Source organism: Centruroides vittatus, unplaced genomic scaffold (assembly GCF_030686945.1).
Source record: "Centruroides vittatus isolate TY-2023 unplaced genomic scaffold, ASM3068694v2 contig_199, whole genome shotgun sequence".
NCBI lineage: Eukaryota > Metazoa > Arthropoda > Arachnida > Scorpiones > Buthidae > Centruroides > Centruroides vittatus.
In genome coordinates this window covers 213,178-241,042 of record NW_027121224.1, presented here as the reverse complement: position 1 = coordinate 241,042, position 27,865 = coordinate 213,178, and the positions used below count along the sequence as shown (strand labels likewise).

Sequence of the window (27,865 nt, the reverse complement as noted above, 5' to 3'; positions counted from 1 at the left end):
GATATATATGAAATTATTCAAACTTCAAGACACCATTAAAAATAAAAATTGCATTATAGTGAATATATATTTTTTTAGTTTACTGTATAAGTTGGCGACCCCACAGAAAACCCGTCGCGACTCATAGGTTGGGAACCCGTGGCCTGAACTGTGGCCACCCTAATATTACGCGTGATCAAAGTGGCCCGCGAAACAATTTGGGTTGGCCAGGCCTGTACTAGATACAAAAATAGTTTCTTAAATTTACGACTACAACCCTGATTCAAATTGCCAGGGCGTTAGCCGCGCCCCGAGTTTGAATCGCCACTGTCTGGAATTTCGTATGGGCAAAACGCAACTTCGTGGCGCGATATCTAAAAAACGGCCTAAATGCGCCAAGAGTGACATATATTCGTAATCAGCGCAAAAAACTGCAAGAAGTACTTTTCTATTTTTTGGCCGAGGTACACAGCCTAAAGTCTAACTTAGAAGTTCACAAAGTACAAGGCCTGCCCTATTCGCCCTGCTTTGAAAAAAGTACCAGAATGCCGCCCTAGTACGTCATGGCACGACTATAGCGCTGCTTTGAATACAAACAATTCCAATTTAAAAATAATATCTGGTGTTTTATGAATTTTTATTTTAATCCGACAGTAATGAGATTGGATTTTTCAACATCCTGCACTTTCACGTAAAAGTGCTAATAACATTTTAGTATATCTAGCATACACTACATTGCATAGTAATTTGTTATTACATCGTAATTGTTATTAGCGAGGTTGAGGCCGAAGTTTTAAACGCGAAAACGTGTACGTCGGACGTTCAGCGCCGCTTTTCTGTAAGCCTAGAAGCTTGACAATGGCGTTTGGAATGTCGAGCATGATTCTATTGACTTTCCAAACACCATTGTCAAACTTCTAGGCTTACAGGAAAGCGGTGCCGAACGTCCGACGTACACGTTTTTGCGTCGATAACTTCGGCCTCAACCTCGCTAATCTTATAAAACTCGTACTTCATCTAACAGTAACTGTCGTGTCGCTTCGTGTGAATTTCGTTTAAAAAATCTTTAGCAGATTGAGAAATAATAAAAGCTATGAGTTTGAGAATTTAAGGTTATATTTAACTATTCGCATTATTTGCCTTTCCATTATATTAAATTTTGGAGATTGTTTCCTTATATCTCAACGCTTCTCAGCTTCGTAGCCTAGTTAGTTTGCATAATCACGCTGATGTGATATAGGAATTGCATTCCACGAACATATCAAAATTATAAATAATAGTTATAATAAATAAGTGAATATTAGTCATTAAACGGTGAATACAATATTGTAAAATTTTGTGAACTTGTAAAACCTTATGTAAATCAGTATATGATGTCACTAAAGTGTATAGAATACTGTACAACAGAAGAAGTATATTTGTTAAGTTAAAACAATTACATCAGTTTACACCTTTTACATCAGTTAAGTTCAAGTAACACTGTGGATACAATTGAATTACATTAAACTTTTTTCAGTGGAAAAGATTCAATGCATTTTGTAAACTCAGTACAGAAAGATCGTGTTTGAAACAGTCTTTAATATGGTATGGTCCAACAAATCCAATGAAAAACAAACAAAAGATACATGCTCAATGTCATAAAATCGAATGTTCTAGTGAAAAAGTATTGCATGCAAATGTTTTCTCATTTAAGAAGTATATCGGTGAAGACGCAGTAATATTATATATAGAATTGTCAAAATAATTCCTTTTAAAATTCCTTACATGGAGATAGCTGATTTGGATACTTTTCCTCCATACATTTTGAAATAATTTTATATAATAAATGCGGTATAATTATCATCGTAAATGTATTTAGACTTTGAATCTTCTAGATAAGCTGCTAATAAATTAATATATTAATCTTTTCAATGATTAATAATTTGGAAAAAAGTCTGTCTAGAACTTCTGTTGTTAAATTTTATCTTTACGTTATCGCTTCTCGGTCTATATAAGCTAATTGTGCGCATCGTTGTTACTCACTACATCTTGTCTACTCGTTACAATAGATCCTGCTTGCGGGTGAGTTTAAGAATTTTACTGCTAACTTATAGCTTAATTTTGAAAATTAATTTAAAATTAATCGATTAGGACGTCTCATAAAATTATAATATAAAAATAATTACACCGTTATTGATAATGTATAAAGAAAAGAAAGGCTTTTCAAATACCATAGAAGAAAGTAGTCTTGTAAATAAAATAATACGTAAATAATTTCATTATTCCAGATTTAAATATATACGGTATATTGTATTTTTTCGGCTTAGTATGATTTAATCCGATGAGACATACATTTCCATGTACAAAATTTTTATACGATTTACATAGCATTATAAGGTTGAGGCCGAATGGGTAGTTAACATACGCATATTTTGATTTTCGGGTAATGAAATAACATTTATTTTGTTTTGATCTAAACATTTTATCCAAAAAATTAAAATGAACTCGTAGATATAAAAACTAAATTCTATTTAATAATTCATCAAATAAGACAACTGAAATGCATTTAATAAAATGCTCATTAATTTTTTAAAAATTATTTATATTCTTATACACAATTTAACATTTTATTTGAGCATATTGCTTTGCTTGTTTTTCTCTTGATTTTCAAAAATTCTACAGAAAATGAAATTGAGGACAGTCTCCGAATTTCGGACGTAATGTATGAAATGTAAGAAAATTCGAACCATAGAGTTGCATATTATGAGTTCTAGTTCCAGCGATCTGAAAAGGAAAAATTATACAATCTCTGATGAAAGTTTTGGTTTTTAACAGTACATAAGCGGTTACAAAACGTAAAATCATAAATTAAAAAACAGAAATAAAAATTTATTTTACAAATAATTTTTATGCTTTTGAAACCAAACTTTATCAATCTGTTAACGTTGATTTGTCATATATTAAACCTTTTATGTTTTTATCATTAATCAAATGTCAATGTTTCAGATAAATGTTCATAGCAACGAGACGTTCATTATTTTATCGGTAATTTATTGCAAATTTAAATGACCTTTAAAAAGATCATTTAAACTTTAGTATAACAAATGTATTAAATTTATTTATTACATTTATATATCTGAATTTCACTAAATGGAGTTTTTAAAACTTATTTAATAATGCGAGAATTAAAATATCTTAGAACTTTTAATAAAACATCATATAATAATATATCAAACAAAAATGTATAGCACTTTTACAAATATACAGTTTACATTTGGATTCTCTGTTTCGTTTAAATTAATGATAATTTTTTGGTTTTTTTTTATAAATTAATATTTATGTAAATTTTACTAAAATATCCTGAAAACTTCAAAATTGTTTATTTTTTAATTACCATCTATGATAATACAAACAGATTTAATATTATTAATTTGAGTATATTCTTGATTTAATAAATCATATAATATTTTAGAAGAAATCGTTTGCTTATAGGCTATGTAATTTATTAGATTTAGTTGAGTGTACTGGGCTAATATCGTTTGTTATACATAAAAAAAAAAAAACGAATTAAATCAGTCTGTGATTGATTTAATTCCATTGTCAAAACAAAATGTATTTTGGTATATCTTTTGTAAAGTTTTAAATTAAATTTCCTATATATGTGTTTACATATTTGACTCTTTCCATCGTATGAGCACTAAGTTCTTTTTCCCATGCACATTTTTTTTTTTTTTTTTTTTTTTTTTTTTTTTAAAACTCTTCCCGCCCTGTGGGCACTAAGAGGGCCTCTTTTAGTAGGCCCATTATGGGTTCGGCCAGGCCCACAATGGGGTGACCGGGTGGTGAGGGACGGGGCCCGACATATCCGAACGGACCACCCCCGAAAAATTCCTGGGGATTTTTCGACCCGTTCGGATTCGATCCCGGGTCCCCCAGAGCGGTAGGCTGCCACCTTGACCGCTTGGCCATCCGGCCGCTTTCCCATGCACATTATGGATCGTCTAGGCTTAGTATGGGACAACCCGGAGTAAGGGACAGATCCGGGACAGATCACCTATGGAAAATTTCTGAGGTGTTGCTTGCCCGGATTGTATCCTGGGTCCCCAGAGCAGTAAACTGACACCTTAACCCCTCAGCCATCCGGTCTATATTATTACTGTCAATTTCAAATTTGGAAATTTGAGGTTACCTATCCCGAGCTTTTAATAATAATGATACTTGTATTATTTATTTATCATTAATTTTTTTGAAGTTTATTATAATGGAAAACAATATTTTTTTTACAGAAACGATGAAAATAATTCTTACTCTTTTGACTTTGGGGTAAGTAGCCTTATTAATGATAAATATGTATATATTATTATATTCTAATCAGATACTATTACTGATTATTATCGTCACTAAGGTAATTTACATGTTAACCTGTTCGATGTTCAAATTTTTCTCCGTTGCGTGTCGCTTCGTGTTGAATTTTCGTCGATTTTAAGCCTAACGAAAATTTTTATAATAATAATCGAGGCTATCGTATCGTTAAAAATTATTTCTGCATTTTGTACAAACAAAATAAATATATTGAAGAATATAAAAACATGAAAATTATACTTTAGAAGTAAATTTAGTATCAAAAACGTTCGATTCAGCACGACACAGTCCGACTGAAAATCGTGCCGATTATCGGCGATTCCGATTACCGGGGTTCCGATTTACGAGTCTCTACTGTAATTAATTTCCTACTTTTTAAATTAATCTTATATATTGCTGAATTAAATTGCTTTGTAATTTATTGTGTTGAACAAAATCTATAAATTTACCTAAAATTATCTGACTCGGATGTGTTTTCCGTAATGTACATTTTTACATCTTTGCATCCTGTGGGCACTAAGAGGATTTTTTATTCATACCCACCGTGGATTCGTCCAGGCCCACAATGAGGATGGTCGGTTGGTGTGAATTCCGGGACAGATCCGCTCATTAAAAAATTCTTGTGGTTTATCGCCCATCTCGGATTCTCCAGAGCAGTAGGCTGACGCTTTAATCGTCTCCGGCCATCCGGCTGTCTTGCTGTAATATCCAAATAACTTTATTTTCATCAAAGTTTTAAATTATTTTAACATAACGGCATACACTTCTGGCATGCGGATGATGATTTAATATTCAAGGTTAGGTGTAAAATACAAAATGACCAGCTCTAATGACAAAAATTTGACTTTTAGGAAAGATTGCTTCAACTATATTTTCAATCGTTTTCATTTACTTTTATTATGTAAATGATCTTCATAATCAAAATAACTTCAGGAGAAACTACACAATTTTTTGTAGAATTGTATAAATATTAAACTCAGATTTATTGAATTGATTTAGCGTCTGAAGATCGAAGCAATTTTAAAAATATATGTTGAATCTATTTAAACGCAAAATATTGCTCATTAGAGATTGTATAGTCGATCAGCATGGGTGAGAGATAGAGAACGCTATCCCTATCCAACTGTCTATAAAAGTCATGGTAATGGTAATCAGATCGAATTCGAGTTTGAATCTTTCACAGTAGTATGAATGTAACTCTGCAATCGTCTGGAAAATACTGAAAATAATTTATCAAAATTAAATACGTTATATGAAGTTTTTATAATAGATTGAAACTATATAAATTGTTATTCGTATATACCTTATCAATGGCGGCCGGATATTTGATAGGCTAACGGGACATTCCAATTTTCAACGCTGACTCAACACACTTAGCACTCAATAGATATATTGACTTTTACTTTCCAATGAATTGTGGGTAATTGGTGCGACATTTCAATGGAATCCATCTTGCTGAGAATGGAATTATGGGAACTAAGCACTTCGTACTCGAGTTGGAACGTCGTTGATGACGTCAAATTGTTGGTTTCAACACTCAACACTCGTGTTGAAAATTGGAATGTCCCGTAAGGCGTCAGTCTATTGCTCGGGTTAGCGGGAAACGAATCCGGACGGGCAAAAAATTTCACGAATTTTTTGTGGAGATTCGTCCCGAATATGTCGAGTCCTATCTTTTCACAATTGTGACTGCCCCAATGTGGACCTGGCTGAATCAACGATTGGCTTGATGAAAAAGCCCTCTTAGTGTCCACAGGGCGAAATAGTAAAAAAAAAAAGAAAGTAGATCAATAATTTATTAATAAGGTATCAATTCATTTTCTTCGCTTCACATTATATTTCACTTTTTTAGTTTTTGAATTAAATTTAACAAATAATAACAAATAGTCATATATTTAACGTATAGCTGATTAATCACTTAATTCAAGACATAATTATTCTGAATAAAAGAGAATTTAGTTTCATTTAAGTTGTATAAGTTTTAAAACAGGATAATCTCGTTTTCTAAAATATTTTCTCTTTACTGTAAATCCGAAATAATTATGAATTTATTAAAACAACTTAGATATTTCGAATGAGTAGCTCATTATTCTACTCGTAGAAAATTAACAGATTAGGTGAAAACGTGTCTAAAATAGATTGAACATTTGATTTAGATATTCAAAAGTAATAAAACAATGGGAATTTTCTATTAAAGAGAAAATTGGGTTGTCTTATCTGATCTTCACATCTTGATTTCTTGAACAATTTTTAGATTTTTATTGTTATTTCGAATTTCTTGAATCTAGTTCTGAAGACCTTTAGGAGAGTGAATTTTTAACTTTTTAATTAATTGTTAGTAAAATATAATTCTTGTTTATTACAGAATTATTTCCATATATTTTAATACCGTGTCAGATGCTCGAAATCCTAAATGTGGTCCTTGTAATGAAGAATGCCCTTCAACTGAAAATTGCAAATGTGGTGTCCACAGAGATGCATGCGATTGTTGCGATATTTGTACCCCTGTAAGTTATTGCATTGTTACTAACTAAATTTTTTGCTTTAATTTTATTAAAGAATGTTTGCGTTTTAGTGCAATTCAGTAGATCCATCTTGTGGAAAATGTGAACCTGAAAATTGTCCGAACCTTGATGGCCAATGCCAGTGTGATGTAGGTAAAGATTCGTGTAAATGCTGCGACGTTTGTATGAACGTAAGTTTTTTTTATAAAAATTCTTTAATATTTTCTTTTTACAAAATTTTATAAAAGCAACGAAAGAAATTGCTAGAACTTATTAAGAATTTATTGAATATTTGAGTTGAATATATAATTTTGGTAGCGATACATAATCATTCACGAATCAAAATCGCAAACAGAAGTGTAGTGTGGAAAATATTACTCTTAACACATGCACATATGTATATGTTACGTAATTGTGCATTTTTTTCCGCATTTTACATCATACACTGATGGAGTCGGCCGGATGGCTGAGCGGTTAAAGTGGCAGCCTACGGCTCGGGGATCCAGGATCAAATCTGGACAGGTAGAAAAATCTCAGGCGTTTTCCGGAGGTGGTCTGTTCCGGATATGTCGCACCCCGCACCTGTACCTCACTACTACCCTGTCTCCACATTGTAGGCCTTGCCGAACCCACAATTAACTAAACAAGCCCTCTTAGTACCTACAGGGCGGAGAACTAAAAAAAAAAAAAAAACACATTGGTGAAGCGTTCATAGAGCTCTCTCTTTATTTAGCGTCATAGACCTCTCTCTTTATTTAGCGTTACCTCTCTCTATTCCTGTCTCGATACGCTTTTGCTCGTGTGTACAATTAATATAAAGACTTTTTAAACTACTTGTGATTCATTTAGAAAAAGAAAAAAATTGAAAATTGAATTCGACGAATTAGAATTATCATATGTACAGTACATTGCTTTGAACGAATTAACAGGATATTTTCAGTTCATTTATTTTTATATAAAACTTTGAAATAATACTGTATTTATTTCAAGTGAATAATTTTTTAAATTTAATTTTAGTGCCCATATCAATATTGCAATCTGGAAGTTCCTAATCAGTGCAGAAATGGTACCATCTGCAAACCACCTGTCGATCTCCCACTGGAAATTGCTTTGATAGATCACGTATTAGGACAATGCATACATGAATATGAATCTATGTAAAGTTACTTATTGATGGAATAAAAGCTGTAATAAATACTTTAGAATTAAATCCTGTTGTTTAGTATTTTTTATGTATCAACTAATGCATTATTTAACAATAATTATATTATCACGAATTTTATTGAGAAAATATAATTGCCAAAAATTAATTTTTTTTAATTCACTGTTTTAACAATTATTATTTTTAAGATTTATAAATCTTAAATAATTAGTAAATTAATAAATCTTAAAATAATAAATAATAATTGTTAGTTACATTAAAATTATATGGTATTAATAAATATAATGTTTTAATTCGTTTCCAGATTTCACAATTACTACATTGCTGCATACATTCATAATAGATTTATAGCTGTATATATTTTACATAACACATCTAAATTTTTTAATTGAACTAAATTTCTATTTACACTGAATCAAAAATAGTAAAATTACTTTTTCTATTACATACTGTATAAGCAGCATCCCAAATTAAAATAATTTATACATTTTGTAAAGAAAATGATATATTAGCACAACTTATAGTATTATATTATCAACATCACTAACAGCAATAACGACGGCAGCATCTGTAGAACTTTCTTATTTATAGTTTTAAAAAAATCCAGCAACGAGTTGCTTAACTTTTCTGGCAACATTTTAAAACTGCGCGTGGCACCATCTGTGACGATATTTTTATTTAAAAACTTTTTATATTTTGAATTATTATAAAATGGCAAAATTTTAAGGGTAGGGATGGGTTTTATATTAAAAAAATTGTAAATGCTAATAACGAGTAAAATTGTCATTAAGTCCGGGCTTACTCGAGACATGAATCGCGACTCTCTTTATCTCCTTGCCACTTGAGCTTTAATCACCAAAATTTAATTAATTAATCAGTTTACTGCCCTTTTATAAGTGCTAATATTAAACAACTTTAGAAAGAAAGAACAAATGTGGATATATAAAAATTCATTTTACTTTTCTACACTTTATTTGCTAATGTTTATCATAAAAAGAAGTGAAATAATGACGTTTTATATATCAAAACTATTAATTTAAATTACCTTTTCTGCGATTAAAACTAAACTGTGCTAGACTCAAATATCAATTTTTAATATATTTTTTTAATATTTTAGTATTCCAAAACCAATTCTTATTTCTCAAAACAAACCGCATTTGAAGAAAAATCACAACGAATCATCTTACATCAGCAGAAATTATTTTGTTTACCTAACATGTGATTCAAAAATTATAATAATTTCCTAGAAATCTAAAATATATTTTATTTATATATAGAATTACAATAAACTGATTTTGAAAAACATTTAAGTAAACGAAAATCGTTTCGTCTGGACGAAACGATTAATTTAAATTGTAAAATTGTAAAGAAGTTTAAAACTTTAAAGTTAAATTTGTTTATCATAACAGCGGAAGCTTGGTGAGAGGGAGTGACGGAACGTCCGGTGGAGTGAAATGATATCATCGCCCGAGTTTGGAGAATAGAGAACGGGCCATATTACTTTCGGTAGAAAATGTCGGGTGACAGAGCTAAAAATTCCAGGCCTTATTTAGTTTTAAATGTCAGTTATGTAAAAAGTATTCAAGGGATTATTAAGTGTGTCCAACTGGTGAGTTCTTTGTTGATTATATTATTATTATGTAATTTATATTATGTTCCTCTTTAATTATATAGTTTATAAATAGTTATTTAAAGTTTTAAAAGAAAGTATTGGAGTATATACATTCTGATTCTATTGTAGAGATGTAAAGTGTTTAAAAAAAAAAAATGAGAATTTTATTTAAATGGACTATTTGACAGTTTTGTTAAATATAATTGTTTTTTGGTATTCAATGAAATATCAATACTTTTACTTCCATGAACATAAAGATGATACTGTATTAAATCAACAAATGACATTTAGATTTTAAATAAACTAGATAATTATATTTTTGAGAGCAATTTATAATAAATTTATAGTTTCTCCATTTAAAAGCAATAAGTACTTTTTAAAAATGTTTTAAAGTAATGTAAAATAATTTAATAATTTAAATTTGATGCCAAAAGAAAAAAAATCGCAAAGCAACAGTATTGAATGTCACTAATCATAATTTAAAAACTGATAAATTAGATTATTTAATAATTTAGAACTAATTTCAAAATTTATTTTCTTAACAATCTTACAATTAAATATTTTTATACATTAAAATTCCTCGATATTAAAAATATACGATTTTATCAGAATAATGATTAAAAATAAGAATTGTCGAATCAATGCAAAGAGGCTACACAGAAGTTTTAGCTTTAGTATAACGAAAAAATCTTGTTAGACTGACTTCTACTTTGTAAACTGATAAGAAAATGAAATATTAACAAAGTTCCCTTTTTAAAAAAATTGTCTTCTTCTTTTGACTTAGGCTTAATATAATCTAAATCAAAATTTTTGTTTACTCCTCATTAATTTAGAGTTAGAAAAGACGAAAGAAATTTAAAAACTTCGTTATTATTGATATGCTAATGTGTTCCAAAGAATATAACTTGTTTCACAATACATTCAGCAGATATTTTCGATACAAATTGCTTAGTTTTAAATTTAAAAATTTGATATATAAAAATTTTTCGATTATGAAATATCATCTAAAATTCTATGGTATAAACGCGGAAAATGATTTATCTCTAACATAATAACCATATATTTGCTACAGTATAGTATTTGCACAGTTTAACGCATGAATAGTACTGTCATGTCTGTAAAGTACTGGTATTTTTGCAATTTTATACAGAAATTGTGAATAAATAGAGTTAAAACACTTTTTTTTTTATCTTTGCATTGAAGGAAATTTTACAGCTTAAAGTTAACAGTCGATTTATTAATATTCTGAAGAATTCAAAATAGTTTTGTATTCTAACAAATTCGCGAATATACAATTAGATTGAACTAGATTTAAAAAGATTTACAAAATATAAATAAGTTTTTTTTTTATACAGGTCATATTACTTTTTATAAAGAATCCATTTAATTTATCTATTTATTAATGTGGTTTTTGACACTTTAATCAGCATTTAATTCAAATACTTTAATTCCCCTATGAACAAATTTTTTTATAAAGAGAAATAATCATAATCATAAATAAACTTTATTTATAATAGGCTTATGCCTATTACAAGAGGGCGGTATTATTATAACAATTTATTTGAAAAAGAGTAATATAGAAATAATTTGAGACCAATAGTCGAAAAGTACAATTTCTTACAATTTTCGTAAAAGAAGCATCAACATAAATATATTCATAGTTTTGTTTGTATTTAATAAAGAGACAATTACAAAGATATCATATTTGGTTGACTAATGGCAAAATATTTTTGTGCGTAGTTATATAGATTATATATTGTATTACAGGTAGGCCTCCTACAACGCGGTAAATACGTTCCTTGAAAATATCACGTTGTGGGAAATCGCGTTATACGAGACACCAACTTAATACAAAAACTGGGATTCAGTGCTAAAAAGACAAAAACTGTCTTTTATGGTGTAACATTTTCATCATTTTTTAAATTTATGTACATAAAAAGCTTAAATAAATTTCAACATCATATAAAAACTAAAAAGATTATGATTTCAAGTCAAAATCAAAAAGAAACATAATGTTATGCTCACAAATTCAGTCATCGTCACTTATTATAGTTGTTCGAGAATGTTTGACTGGCCTTATTTCAAAAATCTGAGCTTGTTTTATCAAGTTCCACTACACTTAGGTGGCCCGTTGCAATTTTTCTGTTATGTGAACGATAATTCGTTTCTAAATACCCTAAACCGCGTTGTAAGAAAATTTCCGCGTTTTTCCAACCGCGTTGGAGCGAAAACGCGTTGTAGGAGGCCTACCTGTACTTTTAGCTCTACGGAAGAAAAGATACATGGAATTTTCGTTATTTATGGAGCCCAATGCTTTCAGATTATAATGTTTACGTAACTCTTGTGCCTTATTACAAGTACAAAATAAATGAATTTTAGACATGTGAACGTCACAACTTATTTACCAATTTTCTAAATTATTCTGTATATTATTAATAATTATAATTTCTCTATTCAATCTCAATTGAATAAAGAATTTTTTAACATTGAAGGATAGTCGTTAATGTTTGGATAATCTAAAATTATATTATAACAAGCAGAATCGATACGATTTCTTACATCATAAATGTCATGAGTTAGAGATATTTGAAAGGAGTTCTGAATTAATTGAGTACTATATATTTCACATAAATCGGATCTATTGAAAAATCGAACATATTAAACAAAGTTGACAGTTGACAAATCCAATTTTTTCTTCACTTATCGACGGAAGATTTTTGATGTAGTATTCTCAACAGTAAGGCTGGAAGCACCTCATCATCTCTCAGTCGACTAAGGAATTTAATGTATCCTTTAATAAAAATCTGACCCAATCTAAATCTGTTCAATTCAAGACGAAGCGCCGCACCAGGAACATTATAATCCAGAGAAAAAACTTCGCGTACAAATTTGTTTTGAACTATCTCTAGGTTATTAAAATTAGATAAGCTCCAAATGGGAGCAGCATACCCAAAAGCATTTAGGATAATGGAACAAAACAATCTAAATTGGACTCTGATATTACGTATTTTTAGTTTAGCAAATAATTTAACTAAATTGTTAATCAAAGTAGTAGACTGTCTGTCTTTTGAGAAGCATTTCTAGATAGTTTCTGCATTTCTTCTTGATATCTTTTATTCTCTTCTTTCATATGTTGTTGTAGTTCATTCTTAATGCCTTGAATATCGTGGCTTAACTGGGAGAAATTGTTTTGTATCAATTCATAAATTGATTTTAAGGAATATCGGTGAGTCTGCTTGTACCTGAGGCAGTGGCGTAGCGTGGGTGTCAGCCGCCCGGGGCGGAGGAAAATTTCGCCGCTCCCTTATTTAGGTATTTTTACAAGATATTATTATTTAGGGGGCGGCAAAATTTCACAATAAAAGTGCCGCCCTTGCCGCCCCCACTACGCCACTGATCTGAGGTTCCTTAGCAGATGAAGGTTCAAAATATTCAGAGATTTTCGAAGGTTTGAAAGATCCTAAGTTATATCCAGTAGAATCCTCCTCCAGCTGTAAAAATTCCTCTCGATATTTCTTCCTCCTGGGTATTGTGTTTAATTCTTTAGCACTTTCTTTACGAGGCCGGCCTCGCCCCCTCTTTTGCATATCGGAACGGTACACTTCTTGAGGAGAATGGGGGAAAGGACCAGGGTTGGGTTCTATCCCAGCCATTATTAGAAGACAAATAATTAATTTTAAGATTAAACAACTGGTAATTTTCCACGTTATGATATTTGTACAGAATCCACAGTAATTAAGTTCAAAAAATAGATTAAAAGACTATAGACAGGCTTCGTCAAAAAACACGCCAGTAGCCTCGACCACTTCCCAAGAGAAATAATGTTTTATTACACAGGTAATTTATTCTTCTGTAAAATCGATTTAACAGCGTTCTAATGATTTTTCCTGTGTAGCCTATGTTTGATAAAAAATCTGCTTTTATCAAAAATGTTTTAAAATTTTCCTATATTATATCTATCATATACACATAGGTTAATAGTTCTTGTCTTACAAGATAAATTAAGTTTTGTGAGAAAGATACGAAATCTCTAATCTTATTACAATCCCTGCGATTACCATTACAGATTAAAAAAATTATCACCAGAAAAATTGAAAAACAAACTAATTTATACCCCGTATAAAATTTAAATAAAACAACAAAATTGTTGAACAAATAGAAATTGACCCGAAACAATCCGTCCAGAAGTAAGCATTTACTTGCTGTAATCAAGATATGTTCGTACAATCCTAAGAATATTAACAATAGTAAATTATATTGTTCTCATTTAATAACAATTCGATAAGTTTTAAATTCTTACTTATATATACTGTTTAAATTATTTTAATATTTATACAGACATATCAGAAATTTTTTTGTGAGGTACCGCTTACATATATAGCCTACAGTACAGTACAATCACACACACGTACTGTACAGTACAGTGTTACTCTCATTTTTAACACATTAAAGTAAAATGATCAGAAAATTATTGAACGTTTATTAGTTAATTTATTTCAAAATTCGAAAAATAGTATAAATTCACGCGTAATTTATTTTAACATATAATTTTAATTATCCAGTGTGAATTAAGGTAAAAGATATTTGAGTGGTGAGTCAGGACTTCCTTGTCCTCTCCTGGTCGTGTCAGTGTATCATTTATGTACAGAAAAAATTGATACGTTAGATATTAGATTCTTAAATAAATAGATTCTTTATATATTTAAAGCTTTACAAAAAATCTCGCTCAATATTGTCTGACCTCGAACGTTCATTGCGTAATTTCTTTTATCGCTTCAGAACACCAATCTGTCCAATAACACGAGAATAATAACGAGCCACATTGTCTTTAATTGGCTAACGACGATTAAAAAAGGAAAAACACTTAATGAGTATTTAAATCAAAAGTAAACATAAAAGAATGTACAGTACCAATATAAAAAAGTAAGATTAAAACTAAACCGATTCGATCTATAAATCAAACTCTACGGAAATATCGGACTACGGATATAGAAGATCATTTATGAAAGCAAGAGCTTTATCAAATTAATTGATTGATACGATTGATCCTGGGTAGGGCATTCTGATAAAGATGACAAATTTGTTAATTTTTCTCCATTCAAATGCTGCATTTTATTGCCGAATCAAATGCTGTTTGTTAAAACTTTTTGAATTTGTAAATACAGTATTTTGTGGGGTTTTTAAATCAATTCATTCGTAATAAATTTGCAATTTTAAACTTTATCGATAAAATCATCTAGTTAAGTTCTAAAGATTTGGGATCTTAAAATATAAAACTTGGGGATAGGGTTTAAATTTTGTATGAATTAAATAGGCTACACACAGATTTTTCATTGAGTAGAACTTTCTAAATTTATTTCAAAATCATTGGATAATTAAATATTAATGCCTAAATCCTTCGTAAAGAATGCAATATTTGAAATTATTTTGATAATAACTAAGAATAAAATTCCAGCGACTTAATATAAATATTTAGTAGATAGTGATTATGCAAATGCAGAAAAATATTCACATAACTTGAATTCATTAATGTGCTTGATTTACATTTAAAATGGAAGAACTATATCAAAATTAAAAAAAACTATCGAAAGAAATACAAAAGTTGAAAAATATTTAAGATATTGTCTGTCAATTTCTGAAGAAAATATCAATAGAATTAATCTTTTTGGAATAATTTCTGATCATAATGAATTAGAGAAACATGATCTTGTTTACTAGATATGAATTATATTATTTCCTTTCGTTTTTATTTTTGAAAGCGTTAAAACTCAATATCGACACTAAGAAAGCAACATTTGGTTAGTCGGAAAATTATCTGCTATATATTCGTATTATATATCATCATTTTTAGTAAAAATAATGTGCAGCATTGTTTTAAATTATGATGCGAATGTATGATTATTATACAGGGTTCGTAGGAAAGTCCGCATATCCCTTTATAACTTTTAAACCACCCTGTCGTATTCTACGGAAGTAATTGGCATCTACAGGAAAGTGACCATGCACAAGCCATTGAACGTGATTTTACTGCCCCAATGGCGAAATGACAAAATATGGAACTATAAAAAAAACCAACTCGAAAACTAGCAGAGTAGGCAAGAAGTTCAATTACAAAATGAAAGTGTATTGTTTAGTTAGTACAAAACGATGTTTGGTTCAGCACAAACACTTACAGGAAAGAGCAGGAAAGACTAAGAAAGTAGTAAAACATTTTTGCACAAAATAACAAAGACGTAACGCAAAGTTCGTGCACCATAGGTGCAACTAATCTGCCAAGTAATCTACTGTACAATGTGTTCGAAGCGTGCACCATCAGCGACGATACATTTCTGGATTCGGGACAGAACCGCATCTCGAACAGCATGCAGCATTGCATGAGTTCTAATTCATGCAATGCTGCATGCTGTTCGAGATGCGGATTACAGACGATGCATTTTTTTTAAATCTGCCACAGTGGAAGGTTCTGTAGCGTACATTTGATCTTTTCAGGTATCCCCAAAATCCAAATTAGAATAATGCCGTGGTATCTCATGTAACTGTTTTCCTGTTGCCGCCGGAAATCTCTTTTCCGCCGGCGCTTTCTTTTCTGCTCTTTCCTGTAAGCGTTTGTGCTGAAACCAAATATAGTTGTATACTAATCAAACAACGCTCTCATTTTGTAATTGGATTTTTTCCCTACTTCTGTTGGTTTCCGAGTTAGTATTCTTTAGTTCCATATTTCATTACTACGGGCACTAAAATCACTTTCAATGGACTGTGCAAGATCACTTTCCTATAGGTGCCAATTACTTCTATGACGCTACGACAGGTGGTTTAATAAGGCATATACGTTTATACGTATATAAAAGTTAGAAAAGTCCGTACATACCTTATTAAGAACCCTGTATACTGTATTAAGTCTTATTGCATCAATATTTTAAATATTTACAACAAAATTTATTACAAGGTGGAACTGATAAAAAGCCTTGCTATGCTCCATCCTACATTGTAAGACTGCTTACATTTTGAATTTCTGAATGTCATTAGCCTAAATAAGTAAAACTTATAGCAAATTATAAATTTTTAGTAGATATGCGATTATTATTATATTAATTTTGGTCACTTTTTTACTTTATACTTTCGTAGAATAAACAAATAACAACCATATAAAGGAAAATATTAGAACGAAAGGTAACGAAAATGTAAGCCAGTGCCCTAATGTATAGGGGAGGCCCCCGTACATTAATTAAGGCACTTGGGGTACGTGCCTCTTTCCGTTTGGGTTGCCCTTTTTCTAGAGCCCCAAATTTCATTATTAACAAACAGAAAATTCATGACTCTTCCTATTCTGCACATATAAAAGAAACTAATGAACAATATTTGTCTATTGTCCATGCAGCTTCGTTGTATGTTGACCAAAACATGGTCTTGAAAACAAGGAATATTTCTTTCAAATTAGCCCCAATTGCAACCAGTCCCACCGTGTGGGAGTGCCGATTTGACGTTAAATCATAGTTTTCCGCTTGTTGCATAATGTATGGTGATTTTTTTTGGAAGCTGGTGGCCTCTTTTCTATAGACTGCGGGTGTCGCTGGTGTAAGCTCACCGCTCCTTGGAGACTCGAAAACGAATCCGGATGGGTCAAAAAACCAGAAATTTTTCGGGGGTGCTCCGTCCCAATTTCAACATTTAGATCCCTCCCTCACTACCGGGCCTCCCCATTGCTGGCTTGGACGTACTCACGATAGGCTTGATTAAAAGGCCTTAGTATTCACAGGCGAAAAGTGTGAAAACTAACACACTTTTATTCTGAATATTTATTTTTAACTACTGATTCGACACTTCGAGTAGTTATATAGCAATAGTAATAATTATCTCTTTTGCTAAAAACCTGTAAATAATTCATTTTCATTTCTATTATAGGGTATTTTTTCATGAAATTTTTATAAGATTCGCTTGAGCGCCACACTCGTTTATAATAATTCAAGTATTTTTATGGAACTCACGGTTTGAAGATCATTTTCATTCATAATTGTTCAATTCACTGTCATTTATTTCCTTGAATTATTTTTTAATGAGACACGGAAATTAATACAAATTCCTGTTATAATATAGTTCTTATTCATATTTGATAAATAGCCATAAAAATACATTTATAACTTTATGATAAAATCAAAAGAAAATAATAAAAATCAAATTCCATTTTTCATAATTTTTGGTAAAGATGAGTTGTTGACCATTCACATTTTATAAGACTTTTATATACTGTATACATCATATAGCATTGATAATAGCTTCTAAGGATATTTAATGCGAACTTTGTCATTGAAAAGAGGACTTTCTGATAAATTTATATATATTTTTTCAGTTTTTAGGATTATTATGCTTGGGCCTTATATTATACTACTGCACTCGGGATCGTTTTGGTGTAGCGGAATATCAAGGATTTAAAGGATCATTATCTGAAACCTATTTTTTCCTGGTAACATTCAGTTGTATACATGGTACTGCTACTCTGTTGATTTCTTATGTAATATCATTATCAACTGCAACAGTTTTGCCGAAAACTACAACTGTAAGTGTCAGAATTTAAGTGCTAAATAATGCATTATATATTAACTAGCCTATATTGCGTTATATGGTAATTTTAGTGTTTAATTATGTATACTGACATTACTAAATTATAAATGTCATAACTTACGACTATACTGAATATTAGGAAATATATTTAAAACATGATATTTTGTAATTAGGAGCTGATTTATCATGGATTTGCTTCCATTTTTTATTTGACAAGTAGCTTGGCTCTAATGATAACAATAATACAGAGAAATAGTAAACTGGTGTTATATCGGGAAAGAGGTTATGCTGGACTTATAACTGCTTCGGTAAGTATCTCAATGTTGTGAAAATGAAAATTTAAAAGAAATTATTTTAAAAATATTTCACGAAACGCTTAATAATAAACATAATGCGTGAACGCTAGTGGAAGATGAAGTTAATAGAGAGATTGAGGCGCACGTATTCATCCCAAAACGTGAACGGCGGACGGACGAGCGCCGCCATCTGACAATTCTATACGGTCGATAAAGGTGTTTGCTACGTTTAGACTGGCGAGTAGACGATCAGCTTAAACTTCTTCACTTTTTTGTGTTTGTGGTTAAAATTATGACGTGTTTTATTAAAATAATGATTGTTTAAGCATTTACGAATAATATTGTAAAGAAACAGACTATTTTAATCCAGAAATTATTTAATTATTCAATTTTTTAGCGAGTGATGTGAAGTGCTTATAGAATTTACATATATTTGTCTTCATAACAGCTTATCTTAAGGTAGGTTTGTTCTTCCACGGCATCTTCTACCATCAACAGCGTAATACGTTTGTAAATTTTCTAAAAATTAATTTTCCGAGCTGCTTTCGAATTTACATAAACCACTACTTTCCTCGACAAAAGTATGAGGTGGCCCTATCGTCCGATCGTACGGTAGGAGAGACAACGCTAACTAAAAATAATTATTTAGTGTTATTAAACATCCTATAGATACTTTTAAACAGTTTTTAATTTGTTTATTTACCTTCGCTGGTAACCCTCGATGTTAAATGTATCCGCCATTTTTTCAACGAATTTCCCGTGAGTCAATGCGCGACGTTCACTGGGTCACGTGATGTGAACCGCCGCAAAGTTTTTACTTGGACTTAAAACGTCAAACGTGTACTTCTGCTTGCCGTACAAGTTTAACGTTTGTACTTGCGCCTCAACCTCTCTCTCTATATATATAACCAACCTCTCTATATATATAAAAGTAAATACAGGGTGACAATAATTAACCCGTACAAAGTTTGTAGCAATGCTGCAACTGAATTTTTTTACGTCACTAATTCGTATACTGTTGTGTTTAATTCTCCGTGATTTCCTGCGCATGTAGATGTGCTTTCGTTGTAATAAGAGTTAGTTTTTTACTTATTTAAGGATGGCGAACAAACGTTGTGCAATTGTAGAGCTATTCCGGCAAGGAAAACGACAATGTGAAATTGTTCGTTTGCTCGGTGTTCCCAAAATGACAGTCTCAGATGCAGTTCGGCGATTTAAGGAGCTTGGCCACGATGGTGACCGTCCCGGACGTGGAAGAAAGTGCACCGTCAACACGTCTAGGAACCGCAAGATCATCAAAAAGCGAGTTGACCGAAATGCAAAGGTCTCCATGAGAAAAATTGCTCGCGAGATCGGAATCAATCGCGAATCGGTGCGGTTAATGGCGAAAAAGGAACTCGTACTCAAGCCCTACAAGTTCCAAAAGGTTCAGCTCCTCACCGATGAAAACAAGTGCGTGAGACTCCAAAGATCCCGTTAACTCAAGCGTCGGGCCGCAGGTCGACAATGGGAGTGCATTCTCTTCACAGACAACAAGCTTTTCTCCGTACAACCATCAAAACGACAGGAACTGGTCCGCGGGGGCTCCTGGAAGCTCAGCCGTCATCGAACATCACAAAATCCAATGTCAGTCGTGGTTTGGGGCGGAATTTGTGCGAGCGGCAAGACACCCCTTGTTTTCGTCGATCAAGGGGCCAAAATCAATCAAGATGTGTACCATCATGACATTCTCGAGGCTGTGGTACTTCTGTGGGCTCAGCAGCATTTTGTCAGTGCGAAATGGACGTTTCAGCAGGACTCGGCGCCGACACACAGGGCGAAGAAGACTCAGGAGTGTGCAAGGCTCATTTTCCCGATTTCATCTCGTCTGCGGAATGGCCACCGTACTTGCCGAATCTGAACCCAATGGACTACAGTGTGTGGTCCATTTTGGAGGCCAGGGCCTGTTCTAAGCGCCATGAAAGTTTGGAGTCGCTGAAGCAATCCTTGCGCCGGGAGTGGGACAAATTGTCTCCGAAAGAGCTGCGGCCCATCGCCAAGAATTTCAAAACACGTTTGGGGCTCTGCATCAAGGCAAAAGGAGGCCACTTTGAAACCGGTTGAAAATCTGGTTAATACATAAAGTATTGTCACTGCTATCTACTGTTATTTTCCTAATTTTTATTTTTTTAATAAATTTACGATGCAAAAAACTTGTACGGGTTAATTATTGTCACCCTGTATAGTAGAAGTTCATTAATCTGGTAGCTGATGATCCGAATGTTCATTAATCCGTCATCCTCTGAAAATTAGCTAATAAATTAAGTTTTCTCTTACTCGGAACATGTGTAGCTTTTGTGAATATGCAATATATGTCTGGAAAATAAATACTCGTATTGCAGTTATGCGCATGAATCATTGCTAATATTGATTTTGTGCAATAACGTTGTGCAGTAACTAACATTTTAATACGTTTTTTTCAATTTTAACGTATGTCATACACTGTATCTTCAGACCGATTTAAAGAACTTGTGTAAGTAAATCAAAAGCATACAACGTCCGCTAATTCGGTACCATTGGTCCCGTATAAGCCGGATTAACAAACTTCTACTATAGTTCAGTTTAATGTCTACATCGGTTCAAAATATTTTTGTTTATATTTAATACTGCAAAACAAAATGCGTAAGAAATTTCTGAAATTCATTAATACTATACTCGAATTATTGATGTATTTTCCTTATTGTTTTTTTGTTTTTATGGTTATTTCCTATTAGTTTGCATATAAACCGAAAAACAAATATTAATTTTTTCTGTTTCTGACATTTTTTAAATAATTTAGTTTTAAAGCAATAAGTTTTCAATGAACTTTTTAATTATTTTTTTATTTTTACTGATATGTTTATAGTAAAATTTCAATTTTTATTCCAGGTATTTGGTTTAATAAACACGGGCCTTTACGTGACCAGTTTTATGTATTCCTACATAATGTTTAAAGGCACATAAGTCTTAATATATTCGTTCTAATTATATGAATTCGTTGTTATGCAATCTTTGTTAGTGTCGTCATCATATAATTTATATTCTTATTTTATGTTGTGTTTTATAAAATTTCTATATTTTATTCGTTTTGTATTATAAAGTTAATAAAATTATTCCATGATAGTTTACTGGCAAAATACCTTTTAATGCACCATAAACTCTCAATGCGGCTTCAATGCAAAAAGTGTGTACATACCGGAAAGGAGTCATCTGCATGGCACGTCACCAAATCACGTGAGAGTGATGGAAAAAATATCCTGGGACTGATTTTTTTTAGTTTTAGAGACAAGAGTTTCGAACGAGAGAATCAGTAGGGTTGAGGAAGAGCGAAGATGCCAACAGTTGTAGTAACTCGACCACAAACGCAAGTTCCTCAAAGTGGATGCTGTTCCTGCTTACATACAGCATTCCTATCGGAACGGGTTGGAGTTTGCAAGCTTGCAGAAGTTGTAAGTACTGTACATAAGTACATACATACGTATAACATTCTATATATTGTCTTTGTTCTCGACGTATTTCGGTAAAAGCGTTTAATTTTAATTATAAAAAGTTTTTTTCAATAATTTTTAATAATTTGTATATTTCATTATCGCTGTTTAATTTCTTAACTCTAATACATTGTTGGATAAAATGATAAATACATAAAAGTAAAGGCGTGTTTAGTACGCGCCATTAATATACGACGATACAAGCAAGATTCGGTGCCATTTGACAAAAATAACTTTATTTCTCCGAGGTCGACAGCCAGACGTCTGTTAAGATTACGTTGCAGACCTTCAAAAAACTCAAAGGTTTTTGACCTGGCCATCCTAAAATAATAATAAAACAATACAATTTTAAACAAAACATTTTAAAAATTGTTACTTTTGTAAAATTCTTTTAACTTTTGTAAAATGTCTTCTTGCTCCTCGAATTCCTTATTTATTTTAATTCCTATGACTTACATTTCTGTGTAAATGTAAATCTTGTTTTTTATATTGATTTTGAATTTTTATAAAATATCTATTGTAAATAAAAGGATTAATTTTATTTAAAAAATTAATTATCATTTTATCAAAATATTTATTTTCATTTAGAATAGATACTCCTAACTTTTTTGCCGTCGACCCTTCCGAAATTAATTTATCGATCCTTTTCTACACTGACTCAATAAAGAATAAAATCCAAATAGAACGGAATAAGACATCAAATAAGAAGAATTAGTAATTAAAATTCAAAAGTGAATTTTACTCTACTAAAAATTTAAAACATTAAATATAATAATGAAAATAATTTTTTTATTATTATATTTAATTTTTTTTTTCTTTTCCGCCAGCATCAGGTTGAGAACCTCCTGATTTAGAATGTTTTATTTTATAATAGTAAAACTGTATAAAAATTAAATTATGATCTATAATTCATCTTGACTTTTTTTAAATAATTCGTTTTAAAAAATTGTATACCTATTTATACTTTTCAAAAAATATTTCTGTATTCAGAAGTTCATACTTGGCTCACTTGCTGCAATTTTTTTTAAAATTAAGGAATAATTAAACTGTTTAACTTAACCTTCGAATTCCAAAATATTTGAACAACTGGTAAATTTACGTACTTAATTCAAACATTTTTCATAGTTTTATTTTATTTTTTTCATTTTTATAAAATATTTTTTTCTCTGTGAAATGCTTTTTTTTTTAAATCATTTCATGAAAAGATCATTTTACAATTAAATTTTAATGTATTTCATTATTTTATCAAAAATATAAAAGGTCTTGTTATTGCTCTTAAATGAGTCACTTGAGGCATCCCCTGAACGTTGTTAGATAAATTTTCTTTACATATTACCGTAATACTTCTTATATTACTTATTGTTTTTTCTCCACATTTGAACGCATCGAAAGATCTCCAAAACTAGAAAGAATTCCAATTATTTATAAAATTTATCCAAAGAATTTTGAATCGCTTCCTTTAAGCTATTATCATTCTAAATTATCAGTTTGCTTCTGTGTGTTTCCAGCATAATTCGATTATTTTAATTACATAGTCAGGATTTTAAAGCATAGGTAAAAAAGAACTTTAAATTACAATATTGGAAAAGAATAACAAAGGTTGATGCAATATTGTGGAAATGATTGAGTATTAATACTTAAGCAATGCGCTGGATCAAAAGTTTGCTTTCAGCCTGCAAACTGTTTTCTGTTAGTTGAGAGCGTAAACGATTGATTTGCGCATAAACTATAATTATAAAAATGAATTAGTGATAAGAATTGAACACGTTCTGAGGAAATCAATTTGTATGCATATTGATCGTATCGAAAAATAAGTAGTTTTTTTTTAGCAAAAATACTTGATTCTGTCTGTATATTTTAGGAAAATGATAATATATTCATTGTAATCATTAAGAATATATATAAAAATTACGATCATTTTGATAAAATTTAATACTCCATAAATGTTAATTTTTTTTAAGTTCGCTTCCTTCTGTGAAGATGTGTCCGAACTTTTCTTCTTGTGACCCAATACTTTTCTTGTTTTAAATGATGTCTCTGTTTAAGAATACAGAAGTCATCGCTTTAACGTAAACCTAGTGCAATTTAAGTCACAGCAATAACATCTTAAAATAAATACGATGTTTTTAACTTGACTAAACGTATAGGAATTAGTTATGGCCTACTTTTAGTCATTTTTAATAGATTTTTTTTATATAAATAAATGAATTTAGTGTTTCAAAATTGTCATTCCTACAATATTTTCAGAAAATATCATTTTTAAAATATTGGTAATACTCCTATTATAACCAGTTTATACGAATCTTTAAATTTAAATTTTGTTTTCATCTAAGACTAATGTTGAAATGTATTAATTCTCGATCATCCATGAATTCCTAGATCGTGGCATTTATCAATTCGTTTAATTAGAGAATGATCGTAATTGACTTTTTATTAATTTTTTTCACAATTCAATTAAATATGTATTAAATATAATGACAAGATTTTTTTTTGTTTTCATCATATAAAAAAATTGTTTTGTTTTAACACAGATCAAATTTAGATTATGTAACAATAGGTGAATAAAGTTTTTTCTTAATCGGAAAATTATAAAGTGGTATGATCGTGAATATTTTTATGGTCATAGTAATTTAGCTGAATGGAATAGCTTTCTGAAATTTATTACAACCCATCTTCTTTCTGATCGTTTCCCATAAAGATCACGAAAGTCCGGATCAGATTCAATTTCGGTTTCCTTGTATCAGAGAGAACCGTTTTTCAACGGATCATCCCTCCACTTTTGAAGGACTTTTTTGATTTTATTGCATTAAGATTTGCATATAGAAATTCTTTCAGGAGTAAAAGTCTCTCAGGTGATAATAAATGTTCACGAATGAATTCTTAATTCACAACGTGGTCTAAAAGGATCTCATCAAAATATATTAAATATCAAACTCTTTTCGAAATCTTTCAGTTTGAAAATATTTTATATTTCAATCAGTATATTCAACTTACACTGTGTTAATAAGTGAATTTTATATGCTTTGTTTCATTTCAAAGTTTATAATGGTTCCTGTTTCCTTGTTTTTCTGAAAAAAGTTACTTATGATTTTTTGATTTAGGTGTCTTTTTTATATTTTTTAGTGCTTTAAAGTAATAAAATTATTTATTTGTTTATTAATTTGATCAGATTTTTAATTCAACTTACAAAATTTACTTCGAGAATCAAATAAGTGTTAACAGATCCTTTAACAAAATAACTGAATACGACAAGCCCTCGATTTAACGGGCGAAAAATTTGTTCTAAAAGAAATATTTCGAAATTTTTAATTTCGAAAATAAAGCGCGCTAAAGGTGCGTCAACGAATATAAATTACTCAATGTGATGTATACTCATGGCCGGATTAACGAATAGACAAATGTCTAGGGCCCGTAATTCGGAGGGGCCCGGCTTCATTGCAGAATTTTTCTCTGTTTTAAAACGAGTTAAAAATTATTTAAGAAATTCGATAGGACAGGAAAGGGTCTTTAACAATGCTTACTAAAGAAAGAGACACACTCAAACGGCTAGATTGATCAATTTTCTGAAATGAAAATCCAAAAACGAAAAATTTAAATATTTGAAAGGCTGATTAATGGCTAAAATTATATACAGTAAGACCCCGCTTAACGCTGATTCAATATAACGCGGTATGCTTGACGCCTAAAAAACGCTCAAAATTTATGCTGATTCAAATTAACGCGGTATTTCATTGATTTGTATATAATATTTAATACAATTATTCCCAAACACGAACCAATCAGCAAAAGGTGGCAATTTATCGTAGCGCTGTACTTCCCTTGAATCTATGTTTGTTTTGTTCAATTTTGGAAAAAATATAACATCATGGATGCCATAGGAAATACCGACTTCTCTTGGCAAGAATTAACTGATAAATGCATGGAGTGTGGAAGAAGTTATGGCTGGAGGTATCGAAGAATTTTCATCGAGAAGAGTCTATCGCTATATCGTTAGGTTGACAAAATTGTCAACTTAATCGATACAGATGTAGACGAGCAGGATATTGGGGAGTTACTGCAGGTTTCTGGTAAGAGCCTTACCAACGATGACTTCAAGAACTGGCAGAACAAGGAATTCGTGTAGAACTGGAAAATAGAGATTCTGAAGACGAAGAACCGAAGAACTTGCTACAGATTTCCTTATGAAAAGTTTGGTAACGATAACCGAAATCGTTGATCAAATTGTAGCGAAAGATCGAGATTTTGATAGGAGTGCCAAAGCAAAAAGAAGCATTTTTGATGCGATCTTCTGCTACCGACATTTGCTTAAGGAAAGAAAAAGAAAGCGACCAATGAAACTACAGGACTTCATCGCAAAAAAACAAGTTTGTGTTATTTAACATATATTATTATGCGAAAATTTATATAAAAATAACTTAAAATTATAGTAAAATTTATTTAATATAATTATTATATGTCAAAATAGTCTCGTTTAACGCTGTTTCGCTTAGCGCTTTGTCGTCTAGGAACGCATCCCCCGCGTTAAGCGGGGTCTTGCTGTACATTTCTCATTGTACCAGAAACTCTTTTGTTGTACAATTATTATTGTATTAGTGTTTGTATTCTCTATTATTAATAAAAATTTTAAGTGACATTATTTAAGATTTGTTTACAAGCAACTTATCTATATGGGGCCCCAATTTAAATTTTGTCTAGGGCCCGCTAGAGGCTTAATCCGGCGCTGTGTATACTACCATAATTTATCCATACTTATTAATTATAATGTCATTTTAATACACCCTGTACATTGTAAGTTTGTTATTGATACACGTTTTTAAAATACACCCAATTTAAAGGATTTTCAAATAGGGCGTATCTAACGGCAATAGTGGACATCCTTTCCCCAATTAGGCCCTCGATTTAACGAACTATATCATACTACTTCTTCCATTAAAGCATCCATGCAATTCATTTTTAACGATTAAGATTTTAACAAATATTTTTTCTTAAAAAATTCAAAAATACTGTTCAAATCGCACACTTTCGTTTTGCATATTGTAAACAAATTATTAAATATCAAATTTATAATGCTTTCTTATACCACGGAAATGAAATCTAAGCCAAAGTATTGCTTTGAAAGTCATTAAGGCAATGTTTTCAAAGTGGTTCTACAGATCCTTGTGGGTTCTTGAAACCTCTGATGGGGTCAGTGGCAAATTAAAATTAATTTGGGGGTGTGTGGACAATGTCAGGGGGACTGTGAAAGTTTTTTAATAGAAAGTAAAATGATTGTGACCCATTTTCATTATGAAAGTTAAAAATAAATAGTGATAAATTGGTTGTCATTATTCAACTATACCATACCATAAAGAATAGATACATTACATAAATAATAAATTTTGTATAATTTATGAAATTACAAAAACAAAATTTTGTTTTTTGTTTACACTATACTATACCCGTTTTTCAAAAACGGGCAAGCTTTAGCTAGTAATTTCAATAAGTATTACTTAAATAAAACACTCTATTTTATTATTTTTACATCACTATTCACCATTCAAGACATCAAAGTTAAATCTGTAATTTTGCTATTATGTAGTTGTGTAGTATTATTTCACTTGGAAGTTTATGGTCGGGTTTTTGCTATGAGAAGAGGTCCGTGGGCATAATAAATTTGGGAATCATTGCATTAAGGTATACGGATTTAGAATAAAGTTCGAATTAATAAAATAATTATTCTATATTAAGCTATATTTATTAATGATGAATAAAAACATAAAGTAGTACAAATTCCATTTAATATTTTATGTTAATATTTAATTAATTCCGTTACTAATTTCTTGACGAATATAATTAATCAGTTAAGTCAAAATTACAAAATAAATAATTAGCTGCAACTTCGGAATTTGTTATCACCCTCTATACTC

General features: G+C 30.7%; 2 protein-coding genes and 1 long non-coding RNA gene across 4 annotated transcripts in view; all 3 read left to right on the top strand.

Moving 5' to 3' along the window:
- The first annotated feature begins 6,659 nt into the window (after positions 1 to 6,659).
- Positions 6,660 to 8,034, top strand: LOC136970503 (uncharacterized). Its single transcript, XR_010879993.1, has 3 exons — positions 6,660 to 6,827; positions 6,896 to 7,015; positions 7,842 to 8,034. It is a non-coding gene; the product is annotated as an uncharacterized lncRNA (long non-coding RNA).
- A 1,344-nt stretch (positions 8,035 to 9,378) lies between these two features.
- The window catches only part of sing (MARVEL domain-containing protein sing), a 35,333-nt gene continuing 16,846 nt past the window's right edge, over positions 9,379 to 27,865 (top strand). Inside the window, exons 1-4 of one of the 2 annotated variants that reach the window (XM_067264903.1) lie at positions 9,379 to 9,595; positions 17,946 to 18,152; positions 18,331 to 18,465; positions 21,361 to 21,920. In XM_067264903.1, the coding sequence (XP_067121004.1) occupies positions 21,804 to 21,920 (117 nt within the window). In that variant the 5' untranslated portion in view covers positions 9,379 to 9,595; positions 17,946 to 18,152; positions 18,331 to 18,465; positions 21,361 to 21,803. The remainder of the gene's footprint in view (positions 9,596 to 17,945; positions 18,153 to 18,330; positions 18,466 to 21,360; positions 21,921 to 27,865) is intronic. The other variant, XM_067264902.1, reaches the window with a different exon arrangement.
- Tep2 (Thioester-containing protein 2) overlaps positions 18,401 to 27,865 on the top strand; it is an 89,136-nt gene continuing 79,671 nt past the window's right edge. Inside the window, exon 1 of the mRNA XM_067264876.1 lies at positions 18,401 to 18,406. The gene's annotated coding sequence lies outside the window, so the exon portion shown is untranslated. The remainder of the gene's footprint in view (positions 18,407 to 27,865) is intronic.